This window comes from Cetorhinus maximus, chromosome 3 (genome assembly GCF_964194155.1).
Source record: "Cetorhinus maximus chromosome 3, sCetMax3.hap1.1, whole genome shotgun sequence".
Classification (NCBI taxonomy): Eukaryota; Metazoa; Chordata; class Chondrichthyes; order Lamniformes; family Cetorhinidae; genus Cetorhinus; species Cetorhinus maximus.
This window is the reverse complement of record NC_135881.1, coordinates 96814923-96835730: the sequence shown is the minus strand read 5'-3', so window position 1 is coordinate 96835730 and position 20808 is coordinate 96814923. Positions and strand designations below refer to the sequence as shown.

Sequence of the window (20808 nt, the reverse complement as noted above, 5' to 3'; positions counted from 1 at the left end):
CTAGGTGCCATAAATAGGCACCAATAAATCCAATAGGGAATTTTGGAGAAACTTCTTTACCCAAAGAGTAGTTAGAATGTAGAACTCACTACCACATGGAGTAGTTGAGGCAAATAGCACAATTGCATTTAAGGGGAAGCAAGATAAACCATGGGAGAAAAGTGGATTTGTTGATAGGGTTAGATTAAGTAAGGTGAGAGGAGACTCTTGTGGAGCATAAACATTGGCTCAGACCATTTGGGCCAAACAGCTGTGCTGTGCATTCAATGGAATTCAGTGTAGAAATGGTCCAAAAATTGTTGAATTAACCTATTTACTTAGTTTTTAAGTTTTCTACCACATGGTGTTCAATTCAAGTAACCCTGGATGTCCATTAATATGGGTAGTCATTGAAGTAGCATTCACTCAGTACGAAGGCCGGAAAATGATTTGAGGGGTTAATTGCAACAGTTACAATATTTTCACAATGTGCCCATCAGAAGTGTGCATTATCTGTAGAAGAAGTAGAGACCTGTCATTATCGGTCTCTGCTATTGTTTCTGTATCATTGTGCCTCATAAAATATCACACACAATGTATTGGCATGGAAAATTCGCCTTAGAAATACACATCATTACAGGAAAATGTCTTTACACACAAGGTAAATACAATATATTTCTCCAAACAACATAAATACAAAAGGAAGATAGTTTGAATTTTGAATTAGGTACTGCGTGAATAAACAAACGTTTCAGAGACATGGACCACAAATATCTACTGCAAACAATAATAGAACTTGTAAGAAATTATGCAGACTAAAGCTTACAAAATAGATGGAAGCAGAACAAAACAAATGCCTGAAAGTAACATTACCAACAATACTGGAGATAGGCAGCTGGAGAACAATGAAACAGAAACATTTAGAGATGTGGCTGAACTATTAATATGCTGGCTAGTCCTAAGAAATGACATTTCCCTTAGCTAGCCTTTTACAGAAATAAAATATGGCTCTTGTCTGCAAAACTGAAACAAATAATACATTGTAATAAAATATTGAATATTACTGAAATATTAAACATAAAGATTTTTTTAAAAATCAAATAAAACTCAAACATTTACTGCAGGTTGCCCAGATTCTGTATTTTCCTATTATTTCTCTTCTTCTCAGCCGTCTCTTTGTTACAATACATAAGAACATAGAAATTATCAGAATTAGGAAAGGGCATCAAGTCAATTGGGATTATTCCAAAGTTTAAAAATTATAAAAAAAACCCATAAAAATAGTCTACCCTTGCATCAGTTGCTTCACTCATTTTAGTCAGGATAGCATGATGTAGGTGATATTATTTCAGCCTAGGGCCATTCCTGGCAGAAATTTGTAATTTAAATACATTTCCTGTTAAGCTCCAGCCAATAGCTTCTCACTCCATTGTCCCTCAGTGACTTAAACAGATCAACGCAAACTCATCCAAAATTAAAATTCAACCATTCCTTGTGCTACACTAAGCTCTGCCCTCCCTTCACCCTCATGGACCTACAATGGGTCTCTCCAATCCTTAATACATCAAATTTGAAATCCCCATCATTACCTTCAAATCAATAAACTGCCTCACCTCAGCTTAGCCTTTCAACCTCCTCCAGCCTCACATATTCACCTTCAATCCTCTATCCTTTCACTCTGGCTTCATGTGCATCACTGCTCCACTTACTCAATACTGCTTACAGAACCTTAAACTGCCTCAAACCTATTCTCTGGAACTCCCTCCCTCAAACCATTCTGCTGCTTCACGTTTCCCTATCTTTGAAAACCTACTCAAAATAATCTTTTTGACCAAATTTAGTCAAGTCTCCTAACTCTCTCCTGTCAGGCTCTTTATTTGTTCATTTTTTGGCTTCTTCTCCTTCTCTAAAGCACTTGGAGACATTTTCTACATGGGAGGTTGTATGCAGCCTGCTTTTTACTTTATTTCTCAATAAAATCACTCGCATACATGGCAAAACACAGAATCATCACAAATTAATTCCAGCATGTTTCATGGAGCTGGCAACTGCAAAGGGCAAATCTTATGGGACGAAGATCCAGTGGTTAAGACAGCCTTCAACACCACAGAATATAGAATAAATTCCAACATGTGTGCCAGCTGTGGCTCAGTTAATGCTTTCATCTATGAATCTCAAGGTTCTGGGTTCTAGTTCCACTCCAGGGGCTGAATCTTTGGCTCGGCGAGCGGGGGCGTGGCAGGATGAGGTTTCATGAATGATTTAAAATTTTCAGAAATTTTTTCTTATTAAAGTTAATGCACATGGCGCAGTTCATGTGACAGTTTCACACGAGGGGACATGTCATAAAAACTTTGACAACACTTTATTAGGCTGTTAAACTTAAAATGAATCTCCCTGAGGCATCTCTGTGCGCGCGAAAGAGCACACTCCCGACTCAGGCAACACCACCTCCGCCCCACCCCCAGGGGGCCCACACAGGGAGCACTCAGCGCTTCCGGATGCACGTCACGCTGGGTGGGCCTTAATTGGCCCCCCCATCTAAAATGGTGGCACCCAGCCAATCGAGGGTGCCTATCAGCTCCGCGCCCACCCCTGCACAATCCCCCCGGATGGGAAGAAAATTCTCCCCCAGGATTTGAGCACAAAACTCAAAGCTAACACTCCAGTGCGGTACCAAGGGAGTGCTGTATTGTCAGACATGTTGTCTTTTGGATGAGACATTAAACAGAGGTCCCCACCTGCTCTCTCTTGTGAATGCAAAAGATCTCATGGCACTATTACAAAGGAGCAGGGGTGTTATCTCTGGCATCCTAATCAATATTTATCCCTCAATCACCATCAGAAAAAAACAGGTTATCTGGTCATTATCACCTTATGTGATAATGTTTATGTTTATGTGAGCTAGCTGTGCACAAAGAAGTTGCTACACTTCCTATATTACAACAGTGACTACAACTTCAAATGTGCTTCATTGGCTGTAAAGCACTTTTAGGCTGCAGTGGTTGTGAAAGACACTATATAAATGCAAGTGTTCCTTGTAAAATGCCATAGTTTAAATATTTATAATGTATGATGATTACATTTCCTGGTGAGCAGTTACTTTATTCATTCACTCAATATCATTCAATAAATTCATAGCAATTACATGGAAACAGTTAATTCTCCAGCATGAGTGCTATGCAGCACTTACTGTCAGCACTTGCATACTAATTGCTCCTGGCAAATCCATGGGCTTGGTTGAATAAAACTAACGCCATGAATTTCATAACACATGCTGAAAATTAATGGCTATCCCAGATCAATGGCAGGACTGTAATCTTTAATTCAGATGAAGAATAAAACCTATCTGAGTAGTATTTGGAGTTTTATGATGTTATCTGAATTCTTTAACGTGATTTTTTATAATGTAACAGTATTAATTTTTTTCTCCCCAGGAAGAGTTTAAATAAAGTCCTTACTTCTGATTTCGATTTTTGATGTTGAAGAAGAGAAAAGCACTGGACATGAACATTCCTAAGACAGTCAAAGCAGAAAGAATACTGTAGAGTGGTAGGGAAATCTTGCGCAGCTGTGGCTGTATAATAGTCCTGTCCTTTGGAGGTTCAACACCTGAAAGCAGAAACAGAAGTTATAATTTAAAATGATGAAAAATACCATTCACTGAACTTCACACTGAAGTATTTCACATAATCCATTAAATTAAATTATCAAAATCAAAAACACACTGCACTGGTTGCCTTGCCAGCCTTGAAATCACCTTTTAGCCATGGATCAACATCAAAAGGCACAAGCCATCATACTCTAGTCTACACTCATCTGACCAAGGATTCATTATTCAATTATGTCTTTAAAATAATGCATTTCATTTTTTTAAAGCAAACGCTATGGGGCTGATGAAGTGGTTTTCATTCATCAGACATCTCAATTGCTTGCATTCCACTGAGCTACTCTCACCTGATAATGTGAGGCCCACTCATTCAATTATCTTTGTTGTGTTGCTGATGCTTAAGTATGTTGTGCCATGGAGTCAGGGACAAGAATGTTGGACAACAACAGCTGTTAAGGGCTGATAACTATGCTTGAGGCATTGACACTGTTTATCATTTCAGAATCTTGAGACATAAAGGCATATTTCAGAAACTAGCTGCTGGGCCAAATAAAAGGAAGGTCAAAAAGGAAGGACTTCCTTGTTACAAGGACCCAGGAATAAAATTATATAAAAATCAACTACTTGGATAGATAAAGGGAATTCAGTAAACATAGCATCGATGGATTTTCAGTGGGCATTTAATAAGATATACCACGTGAGGCTTGCTACAGAAATGTAGATACATGATATAAGAGGAAATAGAGCAACATGGAGAGAAATTTGCTGATGGTCAGAAAAAGAGCAACTGTGTGTTGCTTATATTGGATAAAAATTAAAAATAGCGAAAGCCAGGAGCCAGTGCTCTGTTGGCTTTTATTTGCTTAAATAAATGGATTTGTTCATAAGGATACAGAACAAAAAATTGAAATTTAACAGTGACACAAAAGTAAGAAATTTGGCAAACAATGAGGAACACTGTAAAGTCTTCAGGAATGGTGGCAAAGTGGTTATGTTACTGGATTTGTCTTTCATCAGCCCTTGTTCTGAAGGTTGGCTACACTATGGACAATCTTTCTCCACTGATTTCTATTCTCCGCTGCCCTCACTGCCTGTTCCATAGAGAGGCCAGTCCGCGAGGCTAGTAATCCGCTTAATTAAAGAAAATGTGGAGAGAAAGCTAATATCAGTAATGGTGACTGTAACCAATGAATTGTCATAAAAATCCATCTGGTTCACTAATGTGCATTAGGGAAGGAAATCTGCCATCCTTACCTGCTCTGGGCTATATGTAACTCTAGACCCACGGTAATGTCTTTCCTGCCCTTTGAATTGGTCTAGCAAGTCACTCAATTGTATCAGACCGCATGAGAAAGTACAATGAGAATAAAACTGGAGGGACCACCTGGTATCGATCTAGGCATTGGATTTGGACGTAACAAAGGCACATCCAGCCCAATAAAGATCTCCGGCTAAATCTGGGAACTTGCGCCAAAATTGGAAAAGTTGTCCCACAGACTAGTCAAGCAACAACTTGACACTGTCATATAGAATCAAACCTTACCTCTATCACCATTTCTGGGTATGTCTTGTTCCACTGGCAAGGTAGAACCACCAGAGCTGGCGCACAGTGGTATACAGATGGGAGGGAATGGCCCTCACAGTTTTCAACATTGACTCTCAATCCCATGAAGTTTCATGCCATCTAGTCAAACATGGACAAGACAACCTCCTACTGATTAGCATCTACCTTCTGTGGTATAAGGGGTTAATTCTAACTGTGTAATATGCTAATGAGACACAGTGTACATCATCACAGGAAGTTTTTATTTTATTTTATTTATTCTTTCATGGGATGTGGGCATAGCTAGCAAGAGCAGCATTTGTTGCCCATTCCTAATTGCCCTTGAACTGAGTGGCTTGCCACAGCATTTCAGAAGGCAGTTAAGAGTCAACAACATTGCTGTGAGTCTGGAGTCAAATGTAGGTCAGACTGGGGTAAAGATGGCAGATTTCCTTCGCTAAAGGGTACTAGTGAACCAGATAGGTTTTTACAACACTTGGCAGTGGTTTCAAGGCCACCATTACTGAGACTGGCTTTTCAAGCAGAAGTGGAAGACTTGACCATACAAAAGTGGAAGAGGCAGGAAGAGTTTCCTTCAACTGCCCCAGCTAACTGTGCTTGGCATGGCGGGATAAAGCACAGGTGTGAAAATTGTCCCGCCAAAGAGGTCAAATGCCATTTTTTCAGGAAGAAGGATCATTTTCAGGGCAGTGTGTCGCAGCAAGAAGCTTGTACAGAATAAGCAAAAAGAAAAGCCTTTGAATTGTGGCAAGGTCCATGAAGTGGAAGATACCAATGATATTGAGATGCTTTTAATGGAAAGATCCAGGGACCAAGTGGAAGCTACTGGAGTGCTGATATCCTAGTAGAGGAAAACAAGACATGCTTTAAATTAGACACAAGTGCAACAGTTCCAATTCTTTCTGATGCTGAACTGTGCTTGGAGGGAAGTTCTCTTCAGCCATCATGCAAAAACTACACAGGCCAGGAGGTATAGAACTTAAGGTCATAGGACAACTGAATGCAACCCTTCGATATAGAGAGAAAGAGAATCACTGAAACCTTGGGCAGAGTTTTACGTCCCGCGGGCAGGTGCATGCCCGACCTGATCGGGCGTAAAATTGTGCGAGAAGATGTCGGGCGAGCACCCCAATGTCATCGCGTGCTCGCACAATTTTTCACTCGGCAGGCATGTGCAAAGGTCGGGAGCGTGCTCGCCGACAATTAAGTTCACTAATGGCGCAATTGTCTCCAATTCTTTGTGGCCTGTCCAACCTTAAGGGCGAGTTGGACAGGCGGCCTTTACATTTTTCATCAAACCTCATCCAAGGATGGGATGAAATTTCCGTTACGAAATAAAGTAAAAATAAATATCTGCGGAGAACATTTTGATCATCTATATTTTCAGGTGCTTGATTGTGGTGCATGGATTTTTTTTTGTTGCAGCTTTTTAAGCCTTTATTTGTTCATTTTCAGGTCTACAGCTCCCTGAGGCAGCTGTCTCCCTGCAGGGAGCTTTCTTGCAGCGTTCACCCACGTCCGCGGAAATGTCATTGCTGCCCTCTTGCTGCCCCAACCCCAACAGCGCTGAGCTTTTCAGCGTGTGTTTCACGCTGGCTGGCCGTTAATTGGCCAACCAGCGTGAAATCATGGTTGGGGGCCGATCATGGTCCAGGGCCCGTTTCCTGACCACTTCTGGGCCTGCCGATTGCTGCACCCACCAAAGGTAAAATTCAGGCCCTTATATGTGATCCTCTGATCCTGAACCAGAGTTGTTCACTCTTAAGCAGGAAACCTTGTACTGGCTTACACCTGATTTGCAGAGTAGAGGAACTGAAAAGCGAGAAAACCAGCCTAAAAAGTTCAGAATTGCATTTCCTCTAAGCTGAAGCAAGGGCTATTTCACCTGACACTGAACCAACAAGTTGGTGATCAGGGATGGTCCCGGTGCCAAAACCCAACAGATCGATCAGAATTTGTGTAGATCCTATACAGTTGAACAAAGCACTTCAACATGAAGTTCATCCTGTGTCGTCTGTGGACAAGAGATTAGCTGAATTGGGAAAGAGCTTAATCTTCACAAAGCTAGATGCAAATACTGGATTTGGCAACTTTTATTCATTCATGGAATATAGGCGTCACTGGCTACGGCAGCATTTATTGCCCATCCCTTACTGCCCTTGAGAATGGTGGTGTGCCATCTTCTTGAATGTTGCAGTCCATGTGTTGTAGGTACACCCACAGTGCTGTTAGAAAAGGAGTTCCAGGATTTGACCCAGTGACAGTGAAGGAATGGCAATAAAGTTCCAAGTCAGAACTTCCAGGTGGTGATTTTCACATGCATCTGCTGCCCTTGTCCTTCTAAGTGTTAGAGGCTGCTGGTTTGGAAGTGCTGTCGAAGAAGCCTTGGTGAGCTGCTGCAGTGCATCTCATAAATGGTACACACGGCTGCCACTGTGCATCAATGGTGGAGGGAGTGAGTGTTTGTGGATGGGGTGCCAATCAAGTGGACTGTTTTGTCCCCTTGATAAAGAGTCTAAGTTGCTCACAACCTTCATTACATCATTTTGGATCTTTTGCTTCAACAGACAACTATTGGCATCACATTTGCACCAATGGCAAGCATTCTAGAAGGACTGGTTGGAGTTGTTTGTCACATGGATGATGTCCTGATCTATGGATCTACTCATATAAAACATGACACTAGAGTGCGAGCTGTGCTACAGCACCTACAGGAAGCAGGGCTTATGCTCAGCAACAAATGTGAATTCTCACAGCTGACTGTCAAGTTCCTTGGGCATATTGTGGATGAATCTTGAGGATGGCAGAGTTGATCCACAGGAGACAAGAGCATTCAAGGAGTTTCCAGCTCCTCGGAACGTGACTGAGCTCCAGGGATTTATGGATACAGTAAACCGAGTCGGAAAGTTCTTGCCCAAACCAGCTGTTGTCAATGAGCCACTTTGTCAGCTGTTACAGCAGGACAATACACAGAGCTGGAGGAAGCACAGCAGAGCTCCTATTAAGAAAGTCAAAGAGATGCTGATATCACCTGATATTTTAGCTCACTATGACCCAGAGCTACCCACTATCATTGCTGCTGATGCATCTTCCACAGCTCTTGGGAGCTGTACTCTTTCAAATACAGACAGATGGAAAGTGTAGGCCAGTTTACTACACATCCCATTCACTGACAGAGACTGTACAGAGGTATGCAGTGATAGAGAAAGAAGCACTCGCTACTTGTGAAAAGTTTACAAATTATCTTCTTGGTCTTCAGTTCAAGATAGAGACAGACCACAAACCCTTCGTGATACTCTTAAATTCTAAGGAATTAGCAAAAATTCCTCCACGAGTACAACGATTCAGACTGAGGGTGATGTAGGTTTGATGCAAAGACAGAGTATGTTTCAGAGAAGCAAATTACAGCAGATGCTTTGTCTCGTATCCCAGTGGCAATGCCTGAGCAAGGTGATGTAGTCGTTGTTGAAAAGGTGGAAACCTTTGCATCGACAACAACTACAACTCCACAACTAAATGAAATCAGAGATGCACAGGAATCTGAAGAAGAATGTGCTCAGGTCAGAGAGTGGCCAGCATACATGCCACACATTCCCATTCTCAGATCGTACTGTACGAACAGAGGGGAAACCTCAGTGTAGTTGATGATTGGCTCACCTATGATGAGAGATTGGTCATTCGGCGAGTTCACAGATTTGATATACTACAACAACTGCACCAAGGACATTTGGGCATCACAAAATGTTGAGCCAGAGAAAGATATTCTGTTAGTGGCCAGGTCTCTCAAAGTTGTTGGAAGAGAAGATATCAAACTGTATTACATTCATTGTCAGGAGCCAAGAGAACCATTGATGTAATTTTCATTCCCATCATGACCATGGGAATGTCTTAGGATGGACCTTTATGAACACAGAAGTGAGATGTTCCTGATCATAGCAGACCACTACTCAAGATGGATAACAGCCAAGCAACTGCAGGGTCACACTTCTGATTATTGCTGAAGAAGATATTTGCAACACATGGGAACCCAGACATTGTAATCTCAGAGAATGAACTGTGCTAATGAATATTTCAAAGAGTTCACAGCATTGTCAGGATTTGTCCATGCTACCAGCTCACCAAGATATCCTCAAACCAATAGTGAAGCTGAAAGAAGAGTGCATACAGTGAAAACATTGCTGAATAATGATAACATCCAACTTGCACTTCTGAGCTATCATTCAACTCCACTCCAAAATGGTTCAGCAACACGTGAACTCTTAATGAGAAGAGGACTGAGAACTCAACTCCCTGTTTTCCCACACACACTCATGCCAAGCTGATGACTTGGACTAGGTGAGGGAGAAAGAGGATGAGTATTGTTCTAGGCAGATGTGGACTATGACAAATGTCTCATGGCAGGTAACCTGCCAGACCTCCAACCAGGAGAGCCAGTTTTGATCCAATATCAAGCTTATGGTGGACAAGTGGTTGAACATATCCATGGCCTTAATTCATCCAAACAGAGCATAGCACGGTGAGATGGAACAGATGTGCACGAGGTGCTACAAAGAAGCAACCATCTACACAGATGAAACAGTCATCTGGTAGGGATGAGGGGCTTCAGTTATGAAGATAGATTGGAGAAGTTAGGACTGTATTCCTTACAGTAAAGAAGGTTGAGAGGAGATTTGTTAGAGGCATTCAAAATCATAAGAGGTCTGGACAGAGTAGACAGGGGGAAACTGTTCCCACTGGTGAAAGAATCGAGAATGAGAGGGCACAGATTTAAAGTAATTAGTAAAAGAAGCAAAAGAAGTAAAACATTTTTATGTAGCAAGTGGTTAGGGTTTGGAATGAACTGCTTGAAAATGTGGCGGAGGCAAAAATGGAATATTCAAAAGGGGCTTAGACTGTTATCTGAAAAGGAAAAATGTGGAGGGTAACAGGGAGAGGGTGGGAGAATGGCACTAGGTGAGTTGCTCATTTGGAGGACAGGTGCAGACATGGTGGCCAAATGGCCTCCTTCTGCACTGTAACAATTCTGTGATTCAGAAAGCAAACAGACCAGAGATGCTGCGTCATCTACCAATCTAGATCACTACTGGACTGGTGAGCCTGGTTCATATATTAATTCTCCTTTTGCTCAGCAGAGTCTGAGAGATCACCCGTAGGATTCAAATCCCCAATCTCCTAAAAAGAACCTGAGGACATGTTCAGGTAGACTAGTGAAACCGCCACAGTGGATGTCCCTATGAAATAGAAATGGAAGTCAGAAACTTGGCGAGGGATGTTGTATAATGGGGAGAATCAGAGATTTGGATGGGATGTAGTATAGGGGTTAATTCTAAGTGTGTGAAATGCTAATGAGACACAGTATACACCATCACAGGATGTGATGCAACATCTCTCTCTCTTGTACAACCTTGTGGTTAAAATATAGCTCACAGTAAGAGATGTTCCAATAAAGTTAACGTTTTCCTTACCTCAGCAGACTCTGTAAATATTCTGTGTTAGCACAACAAGACCAAGAATATTATACTTACCACCCTCCATTAGCTGATGAATCAGTACTCCAACATGTTGAACACCATTTGAAAGAAGTACTGAAGGCATCAAGAGCACAGAATGTACCCTGGGTATGGATTTCAATGTCCATCATGAAGTGTGGCTCAGTAGCACTACTATTGACTAACTCAGCTGAATCCTGAAGGATACATTTGCCAGACTGGGCCTGCAGCAGGTGCTGGGAGATCCAACAAGAGGAGAACCTATTTGACGTCGTCCTTACCAATGTACCTGTCGCAGATTCATCTATCCATGACAGTATTGGTAGAAATGATCACTGCACAGTCCTTATGGAGATAAAGTCTCCAGCACATGATGTGATAGTGATGTTAGCAGATTTTTCACAGGCGAAGGTCATGGGAAGGCTCATCTCTGTGGTAGTTGACATGATCATTTGTGACTGAAGAGACTAATCCTTGATCTGCAGGCTCTTAAGCAGTTGGACCACAGAAATCCTGGGTTGGAGGGGCTGTGCTATAAGCAGGCTCCTTCCGTTGTCTGCACCTTTCTTCAGCAGCCTCGCATTTGTTTGTTTTGGACCTGCAGGTTGCTTTCCTGGATGGCGTGTGCCAGCTGTCTCTTTTGGGAACCTCCTGCTCCCACACCCTTTGGTCAATGTCAGCCAGAGAGAGCTGTCTTTTCAGCTGGTCTGTGAAGCATTTGTGAGGTGCAACTCAGTCTGGCATATCAGAGCATAATTCACCATAAAGCACTATTTTTGGCATTCTCGAACCCTCCATGTGTGACACCTACCCTGCCCAGCGCAACTGGCATTCCAAGAGAATATATTCAATGCTGGCAGATTGGCTCTGTTGACGACTTCACTGTGATGTAGTTCTGTCATTTAATGTTCATGATAGATCGAAGACAGCATTGATGGAAGCACTCCAACAATCGCATTTGTTTTTTTGTACAGAAACCTTGAGCAGAATCTTGTGCCCTCCCCCATGGTGAGTTTGGTGGTGCAGTGGACCCGACCACCTTCCTGTCTCCACCCTAATAAAGTCCATGGTGGGAAGACCAGCTTTCCTGCCTCACTGCCAATTGAGGTATTTAAGTGGGAAATTAATGCTCACTCAAGGGCCTCAAGCTCACTGTCACTGGGTTCTTGGCAGGTGGGACTTCTCACACCCGGGGTCCTGAACCCTTGAAAGGCCTGTTGGTGACCTCACAATTGCCTGATTGTCTCGAAATATGGCAGGCTTTGCCAGGAGGAGTCGATTGCTGGCTCCCTAGCCAGCGGCCAAGACCTCCGTTGCCTCCATAAAGTTCCCCCTGAAGTGATGCCTGCATCTGGTAGGAAGGCCCATATACAGCTCTCAAGGTTTTGTAGGAGGATCTCATAAAACTCATATCTCCATACATTTGTATCTTCTCGCTGAACGCTGTTCGCCAGTTTTTTTTACATGGCTCAGACGTTGGTTTGCAGAGTGCTGCAGGCTTCCCTACACACAACTTTTGTAACCTGGTCATCAAGGAATGCAAGCAATCATTTGTGGAAGGAGTTTTTCTTTTGAAGAAGTTCTTGGATTTCTATGTCATTTTCATCAAACCAATCTTGATTTCTTCTGGTTGAGAAGCCAGCCACTTCTGCCGTTGTTTCTCGTTGGACAGATTTCAACTATTCCCACTGCTCTGCTGGGTTAATACCACTGCCCCGAGTCAGGTCACCACAGCGTCTGTCTTCAAGCTTTGTCTAGAAATCTGCTTTTACTTCTGGTAGGTGGAGTCTATGGACTTGTAGTTTCCTTGTTTGTGGGCCTTTCCTTTTGGGTGATGGCTTGATTCCAAAGGCAATTATAGTATGAACCAGCCTATGGTCAGTCCATTTGTCAGCACTGGGCATAACTCTGGTGTGATATACATCACGTTGGAATAAAATAAAATCCAAATATAAGAGAAATATCTGGAATATAATCCAAAAGAAATCAGTGCTTTGAGCATGACGCCTCTAGGTGGTCTTCTACTGGAATAGAAAATTAGTGATGCTGAGTTCATGCAGAATTGCAGCATAGGTCACCCATTTTCATTACAGTTGCCAATGCCATGTCTGCTCAAGATATCTTGCCAGTGCTCTTGGTCACACACAACTCTTGCATTGAAATTTCTAGGTATGATGAGCTTATCCTTGGGGATTCAGTAGGAGGTTGTATAGATCAGGGTGGAAGCCATCTTTAGTTACTATATCGGCTTCTTGGGTAAGAGCATATATGTTGCTAATGGTGGTGAAAGAGTTGTCCTGGATTGGTAGTTGTAGGGAGATGAGTCAATCCAAAAAAACCAACGGGGATGTTCTGAAGCCTGCTGGCAATACAGTTCTTAATCATTAATCCAACACCTGAGAGGTCCATCTTTCCTTTCCTTGCTACACGCTCTGTCAATGATCCTTGCTCTGTGGAATGAACTTCACTGACTGCTGCACTGTCAATGTCCAGTTGGGCAAGCTCTCTGGTTACGAATGCAGAATATCTTTAAGGGTGACTGTGGTCATCCCAATCTGTAATTGTGTGGCACTACCACTGTGCTAAATTGGATAGAGTCAAACTGACATAGCAGTTCAAAACTGGGCATCCATGAGGCATTGTGGACCATCAGCAGCAACAGAATTGTATTTCAAGATTATTTGTAACTTCATGGCCCAGTATATCTCTCACTCTACCATTACCATCAATCCAGAATACTAACTCTGGTTCAATGAGGAGTGTAGGAGAGGACGCTAGGATTAGGGTCAAATGGGATGGCCAACCTAGTAAAGCTACAACACAAGACTATATGCATGATAAACAGTGGAAGCAGCATATAACAGACAGAGTCAAGCTGCAATCCTGCCACATCTAGTCATGAATAGTGGTGACAAATAAACAACTAATGGGAGGAGGACGCTTCATGAACATCCCCATCCTCAATGATTGTGGACTTTAGCGCATCAGTTCAAAAGGCAAGGCTGAACCATCTTCAGCTAGAAGTGCAGAGTGGATGATCCATCACGGCCTTTTCCTGAGGTTCCAAGCATCATAAATGCTGGTTGTCAGCCTATTTAATTCATTCCATGTGATATCAAGCAATGGTTAAGAGCATTGGATACAGCAAAGGCTCTGGGTCCTGACAACATCCCGGCTGCAATGTTGGAGACTTGTGTTCCTGAACCAGCTGTGCCTTTAGCCAACCCCTTCCAGCATAGTTATAACACCGGCTTTTACACGGCAAAGTGGAAGATTGCCCAGGTATATACCATCTACAAAAAGCAGGACAAATCCAAGTCAGCCAATTTCCACCCCACTAGTCTATTTTCAATCATCTGCAAACTTGTGGAAGGTGTCATCGACAGTGCTATTAAAAGAAACTTGCTCATCAATAACCTGTTCATAATCAGACTACATGGACCAAATTATAGCCTTGGTCCAAACATTGGCAAAAGAGCTGAAATTCAGAGGTGAGATGAGGGTGACTACTTTTGACATCAGGGTAGTACCCTTCTGAATTTAGCATCAAGGAATGCTAGTAAAGTTGAAGTCAATGGGAATTGGGGGAAAAGGTTGCCATTGGCTTGTGTTATACTTAGCATAAAGGAAGGTGATTGTGATTGTTGGAGGTCAATCAACTCAACTACAAGACATCAGTGCAGGAACACCCCAGGGCTGTGTCTTAGGCCTTAACGTCTTCAGTTGCTTCACCAATTACCACCCCTCCATCAGAAGGTTAGAAGGGGAAATGTTTGTTGATGATTAGAGTATTCAGTTCCATTCACAACTCCTCAAATAAGAACACAAGAACACAAGAAATAGGAGGAGCTGACCATACTCGGCCATATATCAAGCCTGCTCCACCATTCAACATAATCATGGCTGATCTTGGGCTTCAACTCCACTTTCCAGCCAGCTCCCCATATTCTTGAGTCTAAGCTAACAAAAATCTGAACAACTCAATCTTAAATGTATTCAACAATGAAGCATCCACAAGTCGCTGGGGTAGAGAATTCCAAAGATTCACATTCTTTGAGTGAAGTAATTTCTCCTCATCTCACTGATCCTAACTGATCAGCCCCTTGTCCTGAGACTGTGCCTCTGTGTTTCAGATTCGATCAGCGGAAGCGATCTCTCAGCGTCCATCCTACTAAACTCCTTCAGAATCTTGTATGTTTCAATGAGTTTGCTTCTTTTCTTCTAAACGTCAGGGAACATAGGCTCAATTTAGTCTGCCTCTCATCATAGCACAACCCCCGCAGCCCAGGAACCAATTTAATGAACCTTCACTGTATCGCCTCCAATGCAAGTATATTCTTCCTTAAATATGGAGACCAAAACTGTGCATAGTACTCCAGATGTGGTCTCACCAAAGCCCTGTACAATTATAGCAAGGCGCCTTTATTCCTGTACTCCAATCCCCTTGCCATAAAGGCCAACATGCTATTTGCCTTATTAATTACTTGCTGTACCTGCATGCTAATTTTCTATGTTCCTTGTATGAGCACATTTAGCAGTCTGTGCCTGCATGCAACAAGACATGCACAAAATTCAGGCTTGGAATGATAAGTGGCAAGTAACATTCACACCACAAAGTGCCAAACCGAAACTGTGTCCAACAAGAGAAGGTTTAACCACCTCCACTTGACATTTGAATCATCCACAATTAAGATCCTGGGATTACAATTAACCAGAAACTTAACTGGACCAGCCACAGCGAGGAGTGTGATGACTTCCTTTTGCCTGGATGGGTGCAGCTCCAACAACACACAAGCAGCTTGACATTGATTACTGATGCTAGAGATTTAACTCTGCAGTATGTGGGGGAATCCTGAATTGCAGACTCCCACCTTAGTCTCAACAAAGGGATCATGTATGAACATTTTGCTGTCCTACCTTGAAACCTAAGAGTGTTGTTAATTAATTCCAGGGAGTCAGCTATGGCATTATATTCTCCAACTTTAACTTCTACTTTATCTGTAAAGAAAGAGGGAACATTGCATTCACATACATGCCACTAAACAATTGTCATTGTAAATGTTATATTTTCTGATTACAATAATTCACACTTGGCAGATCTGTTTTTCTGTACCTGTTCAATAATCTGGCAACAAATAACTCCCATTTTATATTTAAAATGTTCAATCAGACACTGAATATTTGGTTCAGACTGAATGAAAATGCACAGATTTTCATACACCCGCAAGTTAAATTGGAGTAGAAATCACCTTCTCATTAAAATTCCTACTTATATCTGTTAAACAAAATATTAAGCCTTTTCAGATGGATTGTTTCTTGTTCGACTTAGATACCAAAAGTAAACGTGTTTGTGAACCCCTCCTTTGTTCCTGAATGCATCAAACCAATCAGCACAGTGAATCATTGAAGCCAAATAATTTTAATTATTAATATACATGAGCAGATTTTATGATTAGGCACTCCAAGTGCAGAACTTTCTCTCAGGGAGCATATCAGGAATTCGATCATAGATCAACGCATCCAATTCACAGGCAGTGGAGTTCTCTGCCCAGGCTTTAACATTTCTTTTTCTTTTGGTGTTATACTCAGAAGATAGTGTCCAAAATGATAGAGGGTGTGTCTAAATCTTGTTGATCTGTGTAGGAATATCTCTTTCCTGGCAGTTTAATGGAGAGAGGCAATGGAGAGATTCTCTTGAATATAGGAGTGTGCCTTAAATCCCTGGTCTATTACTGACAAGAATACATTAGGTTTCGACTGATCTGTTGGTGATTTGAGGTCTTACTGTGCCAGAGTCTGAGTAAACAGCACCGGCCCACATTATAAACACATATGGCATCACTGCTGACTCTCATTTCATTAATGTATTATTTTCTGATAAAATTACTTATAACTCAGAATCACAGCTTGCACCAATTTGTAAGTTTCCTTTACAAAAACAGAAAATGCTGGGAAAACTCAGCAGGTCTAACAGCATCTGTGGAGAGAAAGACAGAGTTAATGTTTCGAGTCCGTATGACTCTTCTTCTCATCAGCATCCGCAGTATTTTGCTTTTATGTAAGTTTCCTTTGTTCACTGAATAAGTTTACTTGTCCATCCGGAGTTAAACTTGGGACATTTACCTGATAATCAACTCTATACAATCATCTTTCCTTGGTAGCTTTGTAAGTTGTGATAACTTCTACCACATTTGTCTCCAGATCATATGGTGCTCTCACAGTTCTGAACCACGCTGCCAGTCTGTACTGCTGTTTAGGGCTGGTGCCATAAGTGCCAAATAAAGCAGGCTTTGTTACACCCATCTCATATAACACTCCTCTACTTTACCAATCATCAGGAGTTTTAAACACTGTGCTGTTCTATTAATAGGCCACAAGCTGCTTTTCTGTTTCAACATCTTACTAACCTTCCTTTGTTTATTTTTGCAAAGTTCCTTTTGTAGCAATTTGAAACACTGAAGCATTTCTCCCCAAATTCAACTGTTTAGCTAAATACTTCTCAATTTCAAAGGTGGCTTAAACATGCAGGGCGGAATTTAGTTGAGCCCGCCAGAGCAGGCATGATGACGTAGGGGGTGCTGGGAGACTCAGGTGAGAGTACCAGCATCAGATTCACGGTCGGGAAAACAGAATAAAGTTGGGGGCGGGACGGGCCCAAGACGGGAATGCTGCTGCCGGCGGAGTCAACTGGTGACTCAGGGATTTAATGGGACTCGCACGGCTCTCCCGTGTCTCCCGAAGGCCATCTAGCAACCCTGGGGTTTACCTGTGTCCTTGTACCGGATGCCCCTCATTGTCAGGCGCTCAGTGCTCAGTGGAGGGATCCAGCATTAGGAAGTGGGGGGAGAGACAACGCTGAAAGCCAACCCCTGCCCTTGCCTCTGACCTCCCTGCACCTGTGTCTCTGGTGACCCCCTCTCTGCAGTCCCCATGCTTCCACATTCATCTTTGTCCAGGGATCCAGCAGTAATCCTCAGGCTGCGCTTGGCAGCATTACGGCAGCAGCCACTCTTCCTGGTGGCATCACTGGAAATGGAGAGCTGCCAGCCTCTGATTGACTGGCAGTTCTCAAGGGGAGGGATTTCCATTTCACTGGAGGCTCGATTGCGTGAGAGGCCTGATGCTGGGCAGATAAGTGCTTGAGGACATTTAAATCACACTGGCCTCCCCCATGGAAGCTCCAATGCAGGGTTCCCACCTGTTCTCCAACAGATGGGGTGAGGGAGGTGTGTTGGCACACACACACCCCCCCACCCCCCACCCCCTGTTGCTAACACTAAATCCCAGCTGCGTTTTCTACTCTACTTTCTTGCAATGATGACTGCCCTCGAGTTATTGGAGATTTTTTCTCACTGAGATCAATTTTGCTAGGATTCATTGGTGGTTTACTCAGTTAAATGTTTTCTTGATGTCGAGGGCAGTTACTTTCATTTCTGCTCTGGCTTTCAGCTCTTGTACACATATCTGGATCAGGATGGGGAAAGATCTAAAGCTGAGGGGATCTGGCAGAACCCAAACTGAGAATCGCTGAGCAAGGTATTGGTGAGTAGGTGTCACCTCAAGGCAGTATTAATTTGCTGATAAATTGGAGGAAATTGATAGGGCAATAATTATCTCAAATTAACTCAAATTTATCCTGCTCACACCTTTTAGGCATCTCTTGCTCAGAATATATGTTAAAAACCGATAATGGCCAGGTCTTTCCCATGGAAACATGGTTAAATAATCCTAAACCATTATACATCCATGGTGATGTGTAAACAAAGGCTATAGTAAAAGCACTGATCAACAACTGCTTTATAACTCAGATTCATAGAAAATACAATGAGCTTGGTTTCTGATATGAATCTTGCTTCTCTTCTAAATCAAACTGTTGTTCATATTACAACAGCTGCACCAGTGTTTATGATAACCAGCTCTTCTGATCCTATTAATGTCTACACAATTTATATATTCTTCCTGGGATGGTCTAGCAATCAATGTTGTACAAGTCTTTCAGAATGAAAACATCAGCACTGGGAAAATTCTACATGTTAAGAATCTCCTTTAAGTAAATCAAGCAACTGATGCACTACAGTATTTGCCCAAAAGGTCAATTCTCTTGCTGTTAGAAATTGGATCTTGAGGAGAATTTAAAGCAGTATTTCTGCTGAATTGAGGAATTTTCTGTATAGGCAGGAAGAACAATAGGTGGAACTTTAACTAAAAAACAGACAATCTGGGTTAGATGGAGAGTTAAGGTCTCTGAAGCCTGTTTCTTGACTCAAGTATGCGCCGAGCTTGCCCATTTCCGGAAGATGGGTAGGGGATCAGCCCGAACCAAGGAAGAGGGATACAACTTTAAACATGACAATGAGGTTGTGAACCACATTGTCATTCTGCTTTTGAAAGTTAAATGTTGTTGGCTGGATTTCCCAATGTTGAGAAACGCGCAGCTTCCTCGAGGCGAGGACTTGGTGGATTCAGAAGGTTTAGTACCTTCACACCCACTTATTGGAGCCAGATGCCTGCCTGAGGACCCACCATGATTGTGCCCCCCTCCCAAGAACTTTCCCTACAATGCCTCCCCACTTCCTCCTCTGCGACCAACCAGGCCCCAATCCCCCCCCTACCATACCTTTCCCTAGGATCAGCAGCCTCTGATCGACCACACCCACCCCGCTCCGCCTGTCCACTCCACCCTGTTGGTTTCCATGTCCCCCCCCTCCCAGATTAACCCAACCCTCAGCACCCCCCTGACCAACTGCAGTCATTGGTGACTGGCTCCCTGTACGGAAAGCCCAGCTGGCCTCTGGACAGGGAATCAATCATTGAATTTAGGGGCATGCTGAGTTCAAGCTCTACAGCGCGTGGAGGAATCTCAAATTACAGGTCCCCCTTGATTTTCTGACCAATCCACTCCTTGTGGCTCAGGTAGGTCAAATTTTTGCTCAATAAGTGGGAAAAGGCTCCTTCAGTACTCTAAAATCTAAATATTGGCCTGGAACTTTAAAGCTGGTACCAGTATAAGAGACCATGAAGTTGTTTCTTTGTTGATAAAACCCAATGGATTCACATGGTGAATGGTAATACATTGGTAATGTAACTGGGCTAGTAATCTGAAGGCTTGGAATAATTCTCCAGAGATATGAGTCAAAATCCCACCACAACAGCTGGGGAAATTTCAATTCAATTAACTAACAAATCTGGCATAAAATGATAGTCTCAATAATAAGGATCATGAAACGATTGGATTGCTGTAAAAACCCAGGGGAAATCTGACATCCTTAAGAAGTCTGGCTTACATGGCATTCCAAACCTACACCGATGTGGTTGACTCTTAACTGCCCTCTGGAATGGCCCATAGCAAGCCACTCAGTCGTCGGCAGCTCACCACCACCCGCTCAAAGGTAATGAGAGATGGATAATAAATTCCGGCCTTGGCAGCAACACTCACATCGTAGGAATGAATTTTAAAAATTGTATTGGCATTAGCGAAGGTGAGAAAAAGACTCATGAGAATGGTTCCCAGCTTGAGCACCTTCAGTTATGTGGAAAGATTGGAGAATCTGGGGCTCTTCTTGGAGAGGAGAAGATTAAGAGACTTGATTCAAAATCATGAGCGATCTGGACAGAGTAGATAGGGATGAACCGTTCTCATCCGTGGAAGGATCGCGAACGAGAGGACTCTGATTTAAAGTAATTGGAAAAGAAGCAACTGCAATTTGAAGAAAAATGTTTTTATGCAGCAAGCGGTTAGGATCTGGAATGCATTATGCGAGAGTGTAGTAGGGGGAGATTCAATGGTGGCCTTCAAAAGAGCTTTGGACAATTGTCTGAAGAGAAAAAATTTTGCAGGGCTATGGGAATGGGACTAGGCGAGTTGCTCTTGCAGATGGCTGGCATGGACAGGCATGGCCTCCTTTAGTGCTGTCACCATTCTAACAGCCTTTGGGATAGGAAACCTACTTTCGTTTTGACAGTGGGAGCACAGCCTGAGACCAGGACCAGGCTGCGTCCAAGGCAGATGATGAGCCTCTGGAGTCATCCATCTGGCAGCAGATGCTGGATGTCCAGAGAGATCTGGCGGAGATCCATGAGGGTCTGAGTACCATGGTTTCCATCATGGAGGAGTCCACACAGAGCATGAGTTCTGCGCTGACCCTTAACACCGAGTGCACAGCCTC

The 20808-nt window shown here is 42.8% G+C and overlaps 1 protein-coding gene across 1 annotated transcript in view; it reads right to left on the bottom strand.

Annotated features, from left to right (window-relative positions):
- LOC144674182 (gamma-aminobutyric acid type B receptor subunit 2-like) overlaps positions 1-20808 on the bottom strand; it is a 585472-nt gene that overhangs the window by 231397 nt on the left and 333267 nt on the right. Inside the window, exons 8-9 of the mRNA XM_078535658.1 lie at positions 15560-15640; positions 3441-3591 (exon numbers count right to left, since the gene is read on the bottom strand). Of these exons, the coding sequence (XP_078391784.1) occupies positions 3441-3591; positions 15560-15640 (232 nt within the window). The remainder of the gene's footprint in view (positions 1-3440; positions 3592-15559; positions 15641-20808) is intronic.